Source organism: Manis javanica, chromosome 2 (genome assembly GCF_040802235.1).
Source record: "Manis javanica isolate MJ-LG chromosome 2, MJ_LKY, whole genome shotgun sequence".
Lineage (NCBI taxonomy): Eukaryota > Metazoa > Chordata > Mammalia > Pholidota > Manidae > Manis > Manis javanica.
In genome coordinates this window covers 104,497,008-104,515,120 of record NC_133157.1, presented here as the reverse complement: position 1 = coordinate 104,515,120, position 18,113 = coordinate 104,497,008, and the positions used below count along the sequence as shown (strand labels likewise).

Genomic DNA, 18,113 nt, shown 5'->3' with positions numbered 1-18,113 from the left:
TACTGGCACAAGAACAGAGCCACAGACCAGTGTAACAGAATAGAGACTCCAGACATTAATCCAAACATATATGGCCAATTAATATTTGATAAAGGAGCCATGGACATACAATGGGGAAATAACAGTCTCTTCAACAGATGGTGCTGGCAAAACTGGACAGCTACATGTAAGAGAATGAAACTGGATCACTGTCTAACCCCATACACAAAAGTAAACTCCAAATGGATCAAAGACCTGAATGTAAGTCATGAAACCATAAAATTCTTAGAAAAAAACATAGGCAAAAATCTCTCGGACATAAACATGAGCAACTTCTTCATAAACATATCTCCCTGGGCAAGGGAAACAAAGGCAAAAATGAACAAGTGGAACTATATCAAGCTGAAAAGCTTCTGTACAGCAAAGGACACCATCAATAGCACAAGAATGCATCCTAAAGTATGGGAGAATATATTCATAAATGACAGATCCAATAAAGGGTTCACATCTAAAATATATAAAGAGCTCACACACCTCAACAAACAAAAAGCAAATAATCCAATTTAAAAAAGGGCCAAGGAGCTGAATAGACAGTTCCTCCAAAGAAGAAATTCAGATGGCCAACAGACACATGAAAAGATGCTCCACATCACTAGTCATCAGAGAAATGCAAATTAAAACCACAATGAGATATCACCTCACACCAGTAAGGATCACCACCATGCAAAAGACAAACAATAACAAACATTGGTGAGGTTGTGGAGAAAGGGGAACCCTCCTACACTGCTGGTAGGAATGTCAATTAGTTCAACCACTGTGGAAAGCAGTATGGAGGTTCCTCAAAAAACTCAAAATAGAAATACCATTTGACCCAGGAATTCCACTTCTAGGAATTTACCCTAAGAATGCAGCAGCCCAGTTTGAAAAAGACAATGCACCCCTATGTTTATCACAGCAGTATTTACAGTAGCCAAGAAATGGAAGCAACCTAAGTGTCCATCAGTAGATGAATGGATAAAGATGTGGCACATGTATACACCATGGAATATTATTCAGCCATAAGAAGAAAACAAAGCCTACCATTTGCAACAACATGGATAGAGCTAGAGGGTATTATGCTCAGTGAAATAAGCCAGGCAGAGAAAGACAAGTACAAAGTGATTTCACTCATATGTGGAGTATAAGAGCAAAGGAAAACTGACAGAACAAAACAGCAGCAGACTCACAGAATCCAAGGATGGACTAACAGTTACCAAAGGGAAAGGGACTGGGGAGGATGGGTGGGAAGGGAGGGATAAGGGTGGGGAAAAAAAGGGGGCCTTTCAATTAGCATGTATAATGTGGGGGGGCGCATAGGGAGGGCTGTGGAACACAGAGCAGACAAGTAGTATTTCTATAGCATTTTACTACACTGATGGACAGTGACTGTAATGGGGTTTGTGGGGGGGACTTGGTGAAGGGGGCAGCCTAGTAAACATAATGTTTTGCATGTAATTGTAGATTAATGATAACAAAATTTAAAAAAACTTACTACTTACAAGGCAGGCAATGATAAAATCTATATGAAAGGTATAAAAAAAATCTCAGAGTAGCTTTAGAAGCAAAGTGCTTTTGTGTTTGCTCTTCCTTCCCTGATACATCCTTCCAGCAGGCTGCTTTCCCATCTTCTAGGTCTTGGTTCAAACATCCTCCCAGAGACTGCTTTCCTCTTTTCCACTTTGTCTGTCCTCTTTCTACTCCAGCTGAAGTAATGACCCCAGTCAGGCATTCTCTCTCAATCATGCTGTTTCTTCTCTTCATAGCTTAACACTATCTGAAATCATTTTTAAGAGTTTATAGTCTGTGTCCCACATCCACAATAGAATGAGCTCCAGGAGAGAATGAACTTTGTTTTAGTTATACTGTATCTCCAGTGGCTAGCACAACAGATTTTTTATAAATATGTGTTCAGTGAATATGCAATAAACAAATCACAATACAACCTAGATAATTAACACTTGCAGTGAAAAGATGAAGCTTGAGAGGTAGAATTGGGCCAGAAAGCAAAGCTTTGAGTACTGGACTAAGAAACTTAGGTTTAGTTTTTTAAAGCATTGGGAAGTCACTTAAGGTTCTTTGAGCCAAGGAAACAATATCATCAGATTAACAGTTTAGAAGAATAAATTTCAGTGCCGTACAGGAAGGTATGGAAAGGGAAGAGAGGCACAAGAGGTGACATCAGATAGGACCTACTTCAGTACTCCAGGTAAAACACGACAGAACCTTAACCGAGAGCAGAGAGGAGGAGATACAGTCAAAAGAGTTCTGAAGTGATTGACGATAGTTGGTAGATTTGAGTAGATAAAAAATAAAGAGGAGCCAAAGATCCAAAAAATATAAAGCCCTTTCTGACAAGTGTTATCAGTTTCTAATGAATACCATATTTTATTCAAAAAGATAAAAACATTAGAAAATGTTTTATAAGTCCAGCCAATATTGTCCACTTAAAGTTATCACGTGTGCAATAGTGTTCCTTAGTGTTGGAAATACCTGTAACTAACGCTCCAATAACCAAATTCAAAAGGAGTCGTGGAGGCGTTTGTACTTGTGTCCCACACATGTAGTTCAATGAGAATCACTTTTACAAAGTTTAGTGGCTATATTAAGAGTTTGGGACTTCCTATGAAGGAAGATGGCCTAAATGATTGAATACAGATAGTGCTTGTTTTCAGATACCAAGAAGGTGGGCAGATGGAAGACAGTACTACCAGAGATATAGGCACAGGGAGTAGACCTTCCGTAGTGATCAAACAGGGAAACAGACAGTAAGCTGCACATTGGTGGGGTTCAGTGTATGGCCACACGATGTATGGTGCTCTGTGCATGTCTATGTGAATGGCGCCCCCTAGAGTTGTGCAGGGTAAACTTGTACACAGCAGCCCTGCTTGGACACAGATATTGAATGAGTTGAATGAATGAAGAATGAATCGCTATAAAATTATATAAGATATATATATTTAATTATTAACATGTAATAATATCATAAAATTAATAGAAATTGTTAATATTGAATTATATTAATACATATTTAAAAGACAGCTCAAAGTAAAAATATGAACCTATTAAAATATGTAAGCTTTATATTACCCTGTCACAAAATTCTGCACTATTTATTAAGTACATATTATAAGTTTATATGATTTCCTTCATGCCTGGAAGATTCTTCTGATCAGCATTGTTTGAATCACTTGGCACTTATCTCTTTTCCTCAATAGAATCTGGAGAGTCACAGGATTCAGGCTGGGGTAGGGCCAGGTTATCGAGACTGGATGGAAACTTCTCTCCCATACTCTGCCTTCGTACAGGACTAGTGAGGCAGAATGGAGACTGGTCTCCTCCATGGCACCTGCTAGGCTAAATGTCCACATAACTACAGGAAGGGGTATTACTGAGACTTCAGGAAGATAAATAAGCCACCTAGGTTTCCCCTTTGCTTGGCCTTATCTTATTTGTTGACTCTGTCTTCTGCTTTCCTCATCCTCAGATTGGCCTTTGCATTTTTTGCAAGCTGTCTCATTGCTCAGATCACTATTCATGTGTCCCTCAGCAATGCTTCCCTACTCTTCCACCCATTCAAATAGGTTTTATTCATGAAATGTACACTTAACTCACCTCATCTGGAGAACTCAATATGACAATTGCTATGGACTGAATTGTGTCCCCCATATGTTCATATGTTAAAGTCCTCTATACAGCACTAAAATGTGCCTGTATTTGGAGATATGGCCTTTAAAGAAGTGGTTAAATTCAAATGGGGTCCTTAGGGTGAGCCTTAATCCAGTCTGACTGCTGTCCTTATAAAAAGAGATTAGGACACAGAGGAAGACGCTAGGCGCATACCTGCACAAAGGGACAATCACAGAAGGCAGCAAGAGGGAAGCCATATGCAAGCCAAGAGAGCTTTGGAGAAACCAGCCCTGATAGCACCTTGATCTTGGACTTCCAACCTCCAAAACTGTGAGAAAATACATTTCTGTTGTGTAAGCACCCCCAGTCTGTGATATTTTGTTATGGAGCCCCACCAAACTAATAGACTTTTTGTCCTGGAAAGTTCTGCTTATAACAAATACCTAACAATGTGGAAGTGGCTTTGGAATTGGGTAATGGGTAGAGGCCAGAAGAGCTGGAGGTGCATGTTAGACAAAGCTTTGATTTCCTTGCATAGACTGCTGATGGAAATGTGGGTGCTCAAGGTAATCCTGGGTGGAAGTGAGGAGTTGCTCACTGGAACTGGAGGAGAGGTGATCCTTGTTACAAAGTAGCAAAGAACTTGGCTGAACTGTGTTCTAGCAGAACTTCTGAGTCATCAATTTGGACACTTAGAAGAAGAGATTTTTAAGAAAAGTGTTGAAGGTGTGGCCTGGTTTCTTCTTACTACTTACAATAAAATGCAAGAGGAGACACATAAATCAAAGAAGGAACTGTTAAACAAAAAGGAACCATAGGGGACTTTCTTGTCCCCTCCTGGCCTGAGCCAGGAGCTCTGTTCTCTCACTTTATCTCTAAATAAAAGCCTCTCATTTGCTCTTCTAAAAAAAAAAGGAACCATAACTTGAAAATCTGGAAGAATTTCAACCTATCCATATTGCAAAAAAAAATGAGAAAATATGTTCTGGAGAGAATACCAAGGGTGTGGCTGGGCAGTCACATGATAAAGAAATTACAGGTGTGACTCATGGATCCAATCAACAAGCCTGAGCAGAAATGCTGTCATCTTACTGAAGTGGGCAGAGGTGGGATAAATGAATGAAGATTATCAGCTCTCTGACAGTCTACAGGATAGGCCAATAGAGCTATCTAGCTGCAAACAATATGGTGCTATTTCTCCCATAGCCTGGATGGATGGGTCCAGGAATCAATGTATGGAAATGGGAGTGATACCACACAGTTAACCCTAGCGACCCACTAGCAAAATGTTTGCTTCCTATCCCTGTGACCTTATGCTCTGCTGGTCTAGAGGTCTTAGTTCCAAAGGGAAGAATGCTTCCCCAAGAGACATGATTCCATCTAACTGGAAGTGAAGACTGTCACTGGGCCACTTTGAGCTCCTTATGTCTCTGAATAAACAGGCAAAAAGGGAGTTAATACTGGCTGAGGGGACTGAATACCAAGGGGAATTTGGACTGCTATAGTACAAGGAGGTAAGAAATAGTATGTCTGAAATACAAGAGGTCCTTTAGGACATCTGTTAAGCACAGCCATGCCCTGTGATTAAAGTCAATGGAAAACTGCAATAACCTAATTCAGGCAGGATTACTAATGGCCCAGACCCTTCAGGAATGAAGGTTTTGTTCCCTGTACAGGTAGAGATCCACAGCCAGCTAAAGTACTTGCTGAGGGCAAAAGGAATACAAAATGGGTAATGAAATACAGTAATTACAACTACTAGCTACAACCATGTGGCCACAGAAATGCAGGTTGTAATAGTTATGAGTATTCCTTCCTTATTTTGTTATGAATGTGTGTGTATCCCTTTGTCTTCCTTCTATTATCCTCTTATCATGTTACACGAGATGAATTGACTTTATATCATAGTTTTCAAATATTGTTAACTTCACATATTCATAAATTCATATTCACATAAATCATAGTATTTGAGTTATGAGATATCAAAGAGAAGAGGAAATACCACTCAAGAACTTTGTTTCCTCTTCAGGGAAAAGAGTTAGTGCATTTTTGGTTGTATGTAGGATAGTTGTATAGAGTTAGGTAGAAGTATGACCTTGTGATTGTCTTTATCCAGAGATTAAGTATGACTTAAGGAGATATGTATGAGTATCAAGTTGACAAAGGGTAGATGTATAATGATTATGTTTTATGCATCAACTTGCCTGGGCTAAGGGTATGCCCAGATATTTGGTCAAATATTATTCTGCATATTTCTGTGAAGGTGTTTATTTTAGATGAGATTAACATTTAAATTGGTGGACTATGAATAATGCAGATTGTCTTCCATAATGTTGGTGGGCCTCATCCCATCAGTTGAAAGCCTTACTAGAACAAAGACTGACCTCCCTGAGCAAGAAGGAATTCTGCCAGCAGACTGTCTTTGAACTCAAACCACAACTCTTCCCTAAGACTCTGCCCACCAGAATTTGAATTTGCCAAGCCTCCACAACCATAGGAGCCACTTCCTTGAAATAAATCTATCTTTCACCCTCTCTCTCTAAACACAGACCTTCGGTCCTGATTCTCTGGAGAACCTAATACAGCTTTGACCCACATGGGTTCCTCCCTTTCTGGACTCATATATAAAATCTCTATATAATCTTGCTATTTTTCTTAAATTGTACCACATTTAACTCTTTTCTTCCTGATTAGATGAGAATCTGCTCAAGGACCAAGATCATAGTTAAAAAAAATCCATTGTCTCTTCCTATCATCAGTTCACAGCTGTTGTTACATATTCAAAATATGTTTGCTGCATTGCATTGAGAGACAAGGAGGATGCTGTGAGAATGCTGCCTAGGCCTACCTAAGACCTCAGCTAGATAGAGAATTCTATCCCAGAAGGCAAAGAAAAATTTGGTTACTTGTATTAAGGTTCCTGCATTGATTACTGGGAATGTTAAGTCCTCTGGGTATGCCTAGCCTCAGTCCTCCAGATCATCCGAGAGAACAATTTGACTCTGTGAGTCATGATTTGGTAACTTTGTGGTTATTCATGTGTGAATACTTACTACTTTTTCATTATTCTTGCATTACCAATTCTAACTGATGATGCTCTTCCATGACTATTCAAGTGTTTTCCCCAACACTCTTAAAATCTGTCTGTGTCCAGGGCCACTTACATCATACTTTCAGGTTCTGCTGCACAAGCGCCAACTGCTTTTGTGACATTGACAAGAAGAGCTTGGTTTATGCCAACGAGGAGGTTCACAAGTGGTTGGATGCCACCACACTTCCGGATAAGGACTCGGTTTTCATATTCCTGGCAGCATTCTCCCAATGCACCAACCACATTCACAAGTACTTCTTCAGGTTGGTCAGTTAAAAGTCCCACCAAGGTTTCAATGGCTTTGTATTCCCGAAACCTAAGTTCATCACAAGAAAAAGAGGGAGGATGGAAGGGAGAGAGGGAAATAGTTTTACTTTTGGTATCATGTTAGCTGAGAGTAATATTAATAGTAATAATATTAACAGCCAAAAATAACTAAATGCCAACTATATGCTTATTCAATCCTTACAGAACCCTTATGCTGTGCATACTATTATAATCCCCATTTTCAGAAAGCTAATCTGAAGCTTCATAAATAGTGAAGTCGACATCTGCATCTAGCCATCTGTGCCTTTGACCACTATACTGTACAGCCTCTAAAACAACTATAACTTCTCCCATATCTGGGCATCAAGGATTCCACTATGTTAAGGGTCTTCCCCCATGTTACAGGGACTATTTTACATAAACAGAGCAAATAAGCCAATTTTGTATTAAATAGGATGTGAACTTCTGGTTAAAAGAAAATCACCATACTGAGATGAGGAGGAGCTGCCTCAGAACATCCATCAGAGTGTGAGATGAAGGGATACATTTGAAGATTAAAATAAATCAAGTGGTCATAAAGTTTACAAATACTTTATAATTCAATGCAATCTTATTTGAAAATGGCTACTCTTTAGGATTAACTATTTAGCTGGTATTTAGCTGACTCATCTTGTTTACCTTTAGAAAAGGAAGAGAAAAGAACCACTTCCATCTCTAAAGACTCAGGGGGAAATTCATCCCCTCGTGTTGGTAGGTCTTTTTAGGAAATATCAGAGATATTTCTCATTAAAATGGATGCCCATAAGCAAAACAGTCCATTTGCACAGACAGATTGTTAGCAAGCCTCTTATCCCTACTGAGCGACAGAAAACCATTGCCAGGGGGTGGAGTGGGAAGTAGGGGGGCTTTCATTTCTAAAACTCTCTTAATTCTGCCAGCTTAGTCCAGAATGTACGCCTATGAAAATTAACAGGAGTGGCATTCAAATTGACTCTTTGTTAAAATAGCATTAAATTATAAGAATGTGCTCAGTGGCCATATTTTTACTACAGAATATGGAATGCCTTCTCTTACTTGGTCACATTCTCCTTGCTGATGGAACATTTCCATATTGCCCCTGTGACAGCAGCCAGCCGTTTCTTGTTGTCGGTGTTATTGAGCAGACTGGCCAGGGGCTTAAGTCCTCTGTGCAGCCTGACCAGGTCGCGGGTTTCCTCATCTTCAGCACACTACACAAAAAGTCAAATCAGGCTGTCAGTGACCAGGCACGTTAAGCTTTCAGTGATTGCTAAAGAGGCTGCCATTCTAGTAACTATGAAACTTCTTTTCAAAGTATCATTTTCTAAAGGAGCCTCCAAGTAAAATATAATTCTTCTCTCTACTGGCAGCTATCTGACAGTGTCTTTCTTCCCTTACATGGTTTTGGCAGCGTTTAGCAGTTTCTACATACTTGGCAGTTCTCCCAAGCCAGTTTTGAGGTAGCCTGTGCTTCTGCCAAGACAGAGGCAGAGGTCAGTAAGAAACTTAGAATGCCGAATGATGGGTGCAGCATTTCTGCAGTGAGGCAACCCAGAGTCTTCGGAAAACATAGAAGATAGATGATAGGGATTCAGATTTTCAATAACCCCAAAGCCTAAGAGATGAGGAAATTTCCCTAAGAGTTTCGATGTCCAGAGCAGTGGGTTATATCAATAACAACAGATGTTTTATTAAAAAATGTCTATCCATGGGATTGTGCCAGCCCCTGAAATAAATATGTACTTCTTAGATGTTCCCAACTGATCATCCTCCTCATGTTATAGAGCCAAAAGATGGTCACTTAGGTATGGGTTTGCTAGTCTTCTAGGCATACAGTTGGTCTCTGAGGCCATGTGATACAGATGCATATCATGCAACATCCGTGAGGGCCACTAGAAGAAATCCTCATCCACAAGGCACCCACCACGTTTATCTTCTATTTGTGACTTTTGGTTCTGGTTCATTTGCAACTTTAAAAATTTAGTCACTATTCTAACTGTCCCTTAATGGTTATGCATATGAGGCATATATACAAATCAAACCTATTTATCCTTATTATGAGCTGAGTTGTGTCCCCTCAAAACTCACTTGTTGAAGATCTAAACCCTGTACCAGAAGGTGACAGTATTTGAAGACGGGGTCTTTGAAGAGGTAATTAAGGTTAAATAAGGTCATTGAGGGGGGTGTCTACTCCAGTATGACTGGCATTCTTATAAGAAGAAGGTATCAGGATACAGAGGAAGGCCCATGTGTAGACAGGAGAATGACGCATGAACATGAAGGCGGCCTTCTGCAAGCCCAGGAGGCAGTTCTCTGGAAAGACCAAGGAGGAGACCAGTTCTGTCAACACATCCATCTCAGTGTTTTAGCCTCCAGAACTATAAGGCCGCAAGTTCCTGTTTAGACCACCTAGGGTGTGGTGCTTTGTCATGGCAGCCCTAGCAAACTAAAATAATCCTCTGCTGACATAAGCCTCTTCTCTGATACTATCTTTTGGGTGCACTCTCACTTTGAACATTTAAAATGCATTCCTCTAGGAAATTTACTTCGATTAGGCAGAAGTTGGTATGGCCAGGAACCAGCCATATCCTAATTTGTCAAGGCCATCTCTTCTTCCCATTTACCATTCTAATCTATTTTGCAGTATGCTATGAAATTTATGACCCACAAAAAGTTAATGAAGATTCAATAAGTAAATTAATAAGAAGATAAAACAGGGGTACACACAATCATGCACGTATTCATTCATCCATCTTGTCTTTGTAGGAGATAAATGACCCAAGACCATTGTGTTTGAATAGCATATATGAAAAGCAGTACAGAGGTACCATGTACATATAATTTAGCTATTTTATACTAAGTTTCTCTTTTTAGCAGACAAAGATATATAAGTCCCTTCTAGAAATGTACATAATTAAGACCTGTTGGAGCAGGTTTCTCTGTCATGTATATGGGTATCTGTTATTAGTATTGGACAGTGTGTGCTAATTCTCAGACCCATGTGTGCATGAAAATCCTTTGGGGTTCTTGTTAAAATGCACATTCCTGAGTCCCATCCCCAGAGAACGAAAGCTCCTGTTTAGAAACCCTGCCTTAAACTTCTTGAAGAACACCACAGCTGGCCGCAGAGCCCACGGTACCTGGTAGATGGCCATGGCACAGTGCTCTTGCAGTTGCTCATTCTCACTATTTAGGTTCTTTACTAGATTTTCAATTATTCTTTCTGCTTTGATTGCAGCTCGGTAGTTTTTCTAGAAATATAAATTTGAATGCAGCAGTCAGTGAAAGCAAAGGAACAAAACCCTTGAAAACACTTTCCTACAGATTTGGGAGCTTTTACATTTCCTTCCCACACATTACACATGTGTGTGTAATGTATGAACATGAGTATTTACATTTATTAATAATTATTATTTTATAATTATATTGTTATATATATTATTATATAAAAGTATATTAACAAACTTTCCTAGTAAATAAACAATAAAGTCAAGGTCAACATAACTATGTAACAATAAGAGAATTTAGTCAACAGTTTCAAAAATACATCACACAGCTACCAATTTAATTCATGTTCCGTTAGCTTGACTTTCTTTTTCTAATAGAATGCTGATTTTTTAAATAAGAAAATTAACCTTAACAATTAGTTTTCAACTAAGGAAAGTCAAGGGAAACAGAGCTGACTTGAGTACCTCTGATGCACATTCCTGCAGTGTCCCCACCACCGGAATCAACATGTTCTCGTGAGAAGTCTTCAGTAAACAAGCCAACAATGGAATACCCCCAGCTTTGAGAATAGCTTCTTTATTGGCATGACTCTTACTGCAGCTCCACAGTGCCAACGCCCCACAGCGAGCTACTTCCACATCTCTGGCCTCATACAGACTCGACTGGGCAGGTTCTGTTGAATTCTGTGCGCAGTCGAGTAGAGTGACCTACAAGAATACATAGATACAATGTACGTGGGAATCTTTAAAATAAAACAGCATGTTCTGCAGTAGCTTCCAGGGTTGCTACTGTCAAGCTCACCTCCATCAGAAATAAGAATACTTTAAAAAATTTCATACAACACAGCAGTCAGTGAAAGCAAAGAAACAAAACCCTTGAAAACACTTTCCTACAGATTTGGGAGCTATTACATTTCCTTCCCACAAGAAACGTCATTCCACCAAGATGGTATTTTCATAATAAGGTTCTAACATTTACATTAGTATGATGTGTAAACCACATACTCAGCCTGGTATCTCAGAAACTAGCTAGCTCCCTGAAGCCATTAGAATAGAACTTTCTAATGAGAACTGAATGGCCTACACATTCTTAAAACCATGACACCTCCTTGGAGGACATAGCCCTCTGCCTGTGCTACAGAAACCAGCCTAACCAAATGGCACAGCTTTCAGGATCCTTTCTTTTCTTTGCCATAACTTAAAGAGTCACTGAAGACCTTAAGGGAAGGCAATTTATATAAATACATCAGTACATCCAGGTGCCCCCTGGAGGAAATGAAGCCACATGTTCATCCTATGCATGTCTACTCCATTATTCCCTCTCTGCAGGCCAGATACCATGGACACTGTCCACATAATCATGACCACCAATTCTAAATTTAGAGGGAGTAAGTAGAACAGACTAAGCATAGTCTCTGATTCCTAATTCCAAATTCTTGGGAGAGAGATCCAGTAGGACTGGAATGAGTTAGGTGGACACCGCTGGTCTAATCAGTTACAGCCCAAGAAGGACAGGGGGCAAGAAATATTTACATGGCTTTCAAGTACCTCCAAGGGATGGGGTGACAATGAAGGGAAGAAGCTCTAGACAACAGGATTGAACACAGAGCAGACAGCTTAAAAGTATGTCTTTTACAGTTATTTCCTCATTATCTGTATAAAGTCCAAAGTTCTTAGCATGTTGGAAAATGCTGTGTGTGATCACCATGGTCCTCTACCTTCATCTCTCACTACTCAGCCCATCTCAGCTGAGGTCTGGCCACGGTAAACCACTCATGCTTTCCAAACACTCGATGTGTGTCTCCCAGCTCTGGGCCTTTACCAACACAGTGCCACTTCCTGAAATGACCTTTCCTGGTGTGTCTGCATGACAAATCCCTCCTCACCTTTCAAGACTCAGCAAAGGCAACATCGCCTCTCTCCATCCTTTCTTGACCTACTCCTTCAACTAGAGTCAACTGATGACTCCCTCCTTTGTTCCTCCACTATTGCCAGTAATGACTCCATGAAATACTTAAACTCACCATTACACTGATATTTCTGCCTATATCCCTGCTTTCCCCTATATCCCTAGTACCATAAGACTGTGACATCACTGTAGTCAGGCACATATGTTTATGTTTATATTTGGATATATTTATATTTATATTTATATTTATATTTATATTTATATTTATATTTATATTTATATTTATATTTATTTATATTTATATTTATATTTATATTTATATTTATATTTATATTTATATTTATATTTATATTTATATTTATATTTATATTTATATTTATATTTATATTTATATTTATATTTATATTTATATTTATATTTATATTTATATTTATATATATATTTATATTTATATTTATATTTATATTTATATTTATATTTATATTTATATTTATATTTATATTTATATTTATATTTATATTTATATTTATATTTATATTTATATTTATATTTATATTTATTTATATTTATATTTATATTTATATTTATATTTATATTTATATTCCCACCACCTAGGTCTGTACCTGACAAACATTTCAAAAATGTTTGAAATGGTTTTCAGTGAAAGGGTCAAGTACATTACATAAAGACACACATGGAAACTAGCCATAGGACTAACAGCACTACATTTATAGTATTTCTCTGCCTGGTTCATTCTCCCTGCTCGTGAGACTTACATCTTTTGCCCAGTCTTTGGTCAAGTGTGGCTCTCCAGAGACTGACTTCCATTGGGTGCTCAAACCCTTCTGTGGCCAGGGTCGCCTGCCTGTTCTGATCTTGACCTCAGTCCCCTTGCTCTGATGTCATAGCCAGCCTATTGCTTCCTCTTTGTATTGAGTGAGCTCCTTCATTTTCAGTTTTAGCTGAAAACTCTGGCTTGTATGTCACCTACTTGCAGATTGAGCACACCAAAACTGGATCCTCAGTCCTCATCCTTGGCAGATGGATTCTCATCCCAGCAATTACAAGTCTATTACTGGTTTCTCCACTGTTGGCCTTTCCTATTCCTAATTTAGCTGTCATTTAAAATTATATTAAGTATTAAAATGTGTGTCATTGTCTTGATGCAGTTGGTGCAACTGTTCTAATTCTAGGTCCCCAAACATGATACGTAAGACTCACATGAAAGCTTTAGCTTTATGTTCCATCATTCATATAATTTAATGGGAGTAGTTTCAGTGGGCAGCCTATCAGCCTACATATGATTCCATTATTTAAGCAGAATGATGATCATTGTAATAATTACTTTTCCCCTGATGTTTTATTGTGAAATTTTCCATACATACACAAAAGTTGAAAGAATTTGTATAGCAGTTGTATATACAGCAAATATCATATTTCCACCACCCAGATTCTGTAATTAACATTCTGCCATATTTGTTTCACTACATAGTTAACCATCTATTCTATCCAGCCATAAATCCATGTTATTTTAGAAACAAACAATTACATGTTATAGTGCTCTACAGACTGCAAGTGTATACAGACAGTCCCTGACTCACAATGGTCCAGCTTCTGCTTTTTTTTACTTTTTGTTGGTGTAAAAACAGCAGGCATTCAGTAGAACTGTACTTTGAATTTCAAATTTTGATCTGTTCCCCAGCTAGTGGTAAGCGTACAATCCTCTGTTAGGATGCTGGGCAGCAGCAGTGAGCTGCAGCTCCCAGCCACACGATCACAGGGTGAAAACCAAGATGCTGACAACCATTCTATACCCACACAACCATTCTGTTGTTCACTCTCAGTGCAGCATTCAATAAATTATATGAAATATTCAACACGGTGTGTTAGGCTTTGTGTTAGATGATTCTGCCCAACTGGAGGCTAATATAAGTGCTTTAGGCACATTTAAGGTAGGCCAGGCTAAGCTATGATGGCTGGTAGGGTAGGTGCATTAAATGCATTTCTGGTTGACAACAGCCTTAACTTACAATTTGTAAATCAAGGAACACGTGTGCACAGAACCTCTTTTAGTAAATTCAGAACACAGCTCACTGTATATGTATTCACATGAAATCCATTTAATTCAATAGATGATTTATTGACTCTTTATATGTGCAAGGCACTGGGCTGGTGTGCTGTGGATGACACTAAGAATAATTAGATGTGTCTCTCATCATAAGGTACTGAAAGTACAGAAGTGAAAGCAATCCAGCAATAAAAGCTGTGGGAGAGACACAAGAGCTATTGACCCACACTAAGGAGGATGGAAATGCATTTCCATATTGTACTTCATTACCCTGCTGTGCCAAGTGTTGAGCAGAATGCTTACTTTTCTCGCTCAGTGATAGTTATTTATATAACCATATTTTATTATAAAAGTAATAGTTATACAACAAATTGGCAAATGTAGAAAAATGGGAAGAAAAATTGGTAACCATATCAGAGAAAACCTCTGCAAACAATTCTGTGTATTTATTTCAAGTATTTCTCTACACTTGCTAGGTAGGTTAAAAATTGGGATCATAGGTATCATCAGTTTTTAAACCTATTATGGTTTTATATAAAATTAACATTTAATCCTCATTACCAAATAGACCTCCAAAACATAGTACTGATAGCTGACTATACCCATTTCTCACAGATATACTGCAAACTATTTGATCTCATATTGTAATCCCACCGTTTTCAGTCGCCACTCCTGTGGCAGGGGGAGGAACACGCATCCGCATCTCCGTGCCCTTGGGGGACAGTCCTCGCGGTGAGGTCGCCACATCAGAGGACGCAGGTCACCAGACCACCTCCGCTGCGCAGGACCCACCCCCTACTGACACTGCACACACACACACACACACACACACACGAATGCCTCTGTATCAGTGCCTCAGGTTACATCTAAAATGTCTGTTTCTTTGAAAAATGAAGTTGAACGGCTTCTTGGTCACTGCTAATGCAGATGTACAAAAATAACTTTTAAGGACAGGTTATACAAAAAGAAGATTCCCAGAACACCCGCTATGGTTAGTTTATGTCCGGGAGAAACCACGAAGGCAGCCGGGAGTAGATGTGCTGGCGGCAGCGCTGTGCCAAGGACGCAGCCGGTGGCACTCACCAGTTTGGTGACACCCCCGTGGTGTCTCACCACTCGCCGGGCTCTTCTCAACTTGGCAACGTTCGCAATTGTCTCAGCCGCCAAACATTTCAGACTCTTATGTGGAGAATCAAGTATATTAACCATAATTGGTAAGCCACCAAGGTCAACAATATTACGTCTGATTTGAGGATTATGACTGATTTCCTTCAGGATTTTTAATGAACCAATCTAAATGAGAAAAGAAGTTACAGGTGCATGAGTGTTTAATGCATAACGGAGGCTATATATTTTTAAAAATTCCAAGTCTACCTAAAATCCTTCCCCAATTAAGTTTTTTAAAGAAATAGTTTCTCTTCCCAGGTATTACACATATCCTCCATAGTTTCCTTCAGTTATGTAAGCAAACTTTCATCTTTAAGCAGCACATATACTGGAAAAGAGCTGATGAGAAATAAGGAAAGCGGAGAGGCGAGAAGAGCGGCAAACAGTGGAAGTGGCAGGTTTTCAGTAACAGCAGCAGATGAGGCAACAGCAGAAGAGTAGCAGACACAGCACCATGAAGAGAATCACGAGAAGGCATGGACAGGGTTCCGCACCCCTTTGACAAAGCCACTCACCTTACATTTGACTTCATCTGTATCAAGTAAATTTATTAAAACTTCAAGGCCTCCAACGTCCTTGATTGCCAACTGGCAGGTCTCTTGTGCTAAGTTGAAATCCTTCATTGAACACAGTGCAATCACTGTAGCTGTCTGATTTCCTCCCTACAAGGATGCAATGCCATAGAAAGGTTGATTAAGATCACACTCCCAAAGAAATTTACTAAATGGTTCATGAATCCATGAACTGGGAAATATGCCTCCCCATACATGGCACATTAAGTTTTTTTAAGTTGTCTGAGTGAGTTATAATTTGTTAAATGAACCATTAGAGCTGAAGCACGAAAAAGCTTTACAGAGTGTTGTAAAACATTACTCCAATTAAGAGTCAACATTTAAAGGTGGTCTTTCTGCTTTAAATGGCTACAGCATTAGGCAGTATGTAGTATATTAGAGTCAAGCAGCCAGGCTTGAGAGATCGGCTGAGGAATGAGTTTGATGTAGAAGTAATAGGCAGTCCCTGTAGTTCTTGAGCAGTGTACTATGGAGTGCAAACCACGTCTGAAAATTATTCTTACAGATGTACATAGAACAGTCTGGAACAGGCAAAAAAAAAAAAAAAAACCTGGAGAAAGGGAAGCCACCTGGAGAAAGGGAAGCCACGTAGCAGGCAACACAAAAATCTATATCAAGTGGAATAAGGGCTGTGAGGTTGGGAGTGAGGACGCAATCCTGTCAGGAACTGGAGATGACCTGGTGGGTGAGGGGAGGAGAAAAATGTTTCTCTGTCTTGAGTGAAATGGCTGGCCCAACGTGCAGATCAGTGTCTGCTTAACTGATCCCCACGTGTGAAGAGCAGTGGGGGACTGTTCCTTCAAGATAAAATACTCTAGAGCTTTCAAAAAAAAGGGTACTAATTGGTCAGTGAAACAGACCTGTCAGGAAATTAAAATTCTTAAGCAATGTCTACTGATTGATCATTAATGCTTAGAAAAATCTTCTAAAGAACACTGCATGATACATATTACTTCTATTACTATTAAAAACTATTGGCATATATGAGTTTCAGGATAATCATTGAAACAGTTTCTAAGACACAAAAGCAATATTTCTAATGGAGATAACAATAAACTATTTCTGTAAATGGTGCTCATAAAAGACAGCATTGGATTTTTACTCCAAAATAGTACCAATGGACTCAAATAAATCCTTTTTTTTTTTTTAGGAAACACAGCTACAAATTAAGGTTATTTTAATTTGCTGATCACCACTTTGTTGCCATATCTATTCTGCACAGATGTACATATATAGAATATATAAACTTAGCACAAAGAATGGAATTTATATTCCAACTGTCCCATCCGCCCTTCATTATCACATGCATGCACATACGCAAACCCCCTCTGTGAATTCAACACAATATGTTACTTTTAAAATAAGAAACCGAAATAGGATCACTAAAGGATGAGGATCAAAAAGTGCAGATGGAACTGTTTGGACTTCAGCCTTTCCTCTTACTCCTCTCCAGAAAATTCCCTCCATGTCTCTAAAAATGTTATGAAGCACTAACCCTGCGGTGACACCACTGACAGTTTCCGTTTTTCATAGTGATTTTCCTTCTGGGGAATATAAGCTGTCCTCTATATTTGAGATTAAGTTTAGAATGACATAAGCCTTAATTTTATTATTGACATTTAAAATAATAAGTTTTGTTCTTATAGCTCTTTGTATCGTTTATTTGCTAATAAGAGAAACAACACTACCAACTTTCTTACAGTTGGTTTTAAAACAAAATAATAAATCTTCGATTCATTACTGTCAATTTCATACATTCCCTTGTTTTGGGGTCACAGGACCCCTAAGTGCTAGGCTAGCACTTCTGCTGCCTCATTTAGAAAAACAAAAGGCAGATATTTTGTAAGCCATAAAGAAGAATCTAAATGCTAACCATAACTAAAGAAAGTCATGTAGAAAAAGGAAAAGCAGAGAAAATTAGAAAAATAATTCATTACACAGGCCTCTGTATTTCTGAATTTAAAGGGTTAAGTGGAGCCAGAAAGTTCCCCTGGGGTACCTGAAGGAACAGCTGGGTTCCAACATTGAAAGTCTCAAAATGCAAACTAAGAGCTTCAGGTAGAGAGAGTTGTGTAGGCAGTGGCTTCAGACTTTAGCGTGACTAGGTGAGGAGATGCCAAACAGCATGTCATGCTTTTGTCAAGCCAAG

General features: G+C 38.9%; 1 protein-coding gene across 5 annotated transcripts in view; it reads right to left on the bottom strand.

The window, feature by feature from the left end:
* Window positions 1-18,113, bottom strand: part of ODAD2 (outer dynein arm docking complex subunit 2) — a 185,109-nt gene that overhangs the window by 125,419 nt on the left and 41,577 nt on the right. For all 5 annotated transcript variants that reach the window (XM_073229029.1, XM_073229027.1, XM_073229030.1 and 2 more), the window contains 6 exons: window positions 15,908-16,054; window positions 15,309-15,518; window positions 10,714-10,956; window positions 10,162-10,272; window positions 8,078-8,232; window positions 6,810-7,052 (listed from right to left, as the gene is read on the bottom strand). In XM_073229029.1, the coding sequence (XP_073085130.1) occupies window positions 6,810-7,052; window positions 8,078-8,232; window positions 10,162-10,272; window positions 10,714-10,956; window positions 15,309-15,518; window positions 15,908-16,054 (1,109 nt within the window). The remainder of the gene's footprint in view (window positions 1-6,809; window positions 7,053-8,077; window positions 8,233-10,161; window positions 10,273-10,713; window positions 10,957-15,308; window positions 15,519-15,907; window positions 16,055-18,113) is intronic.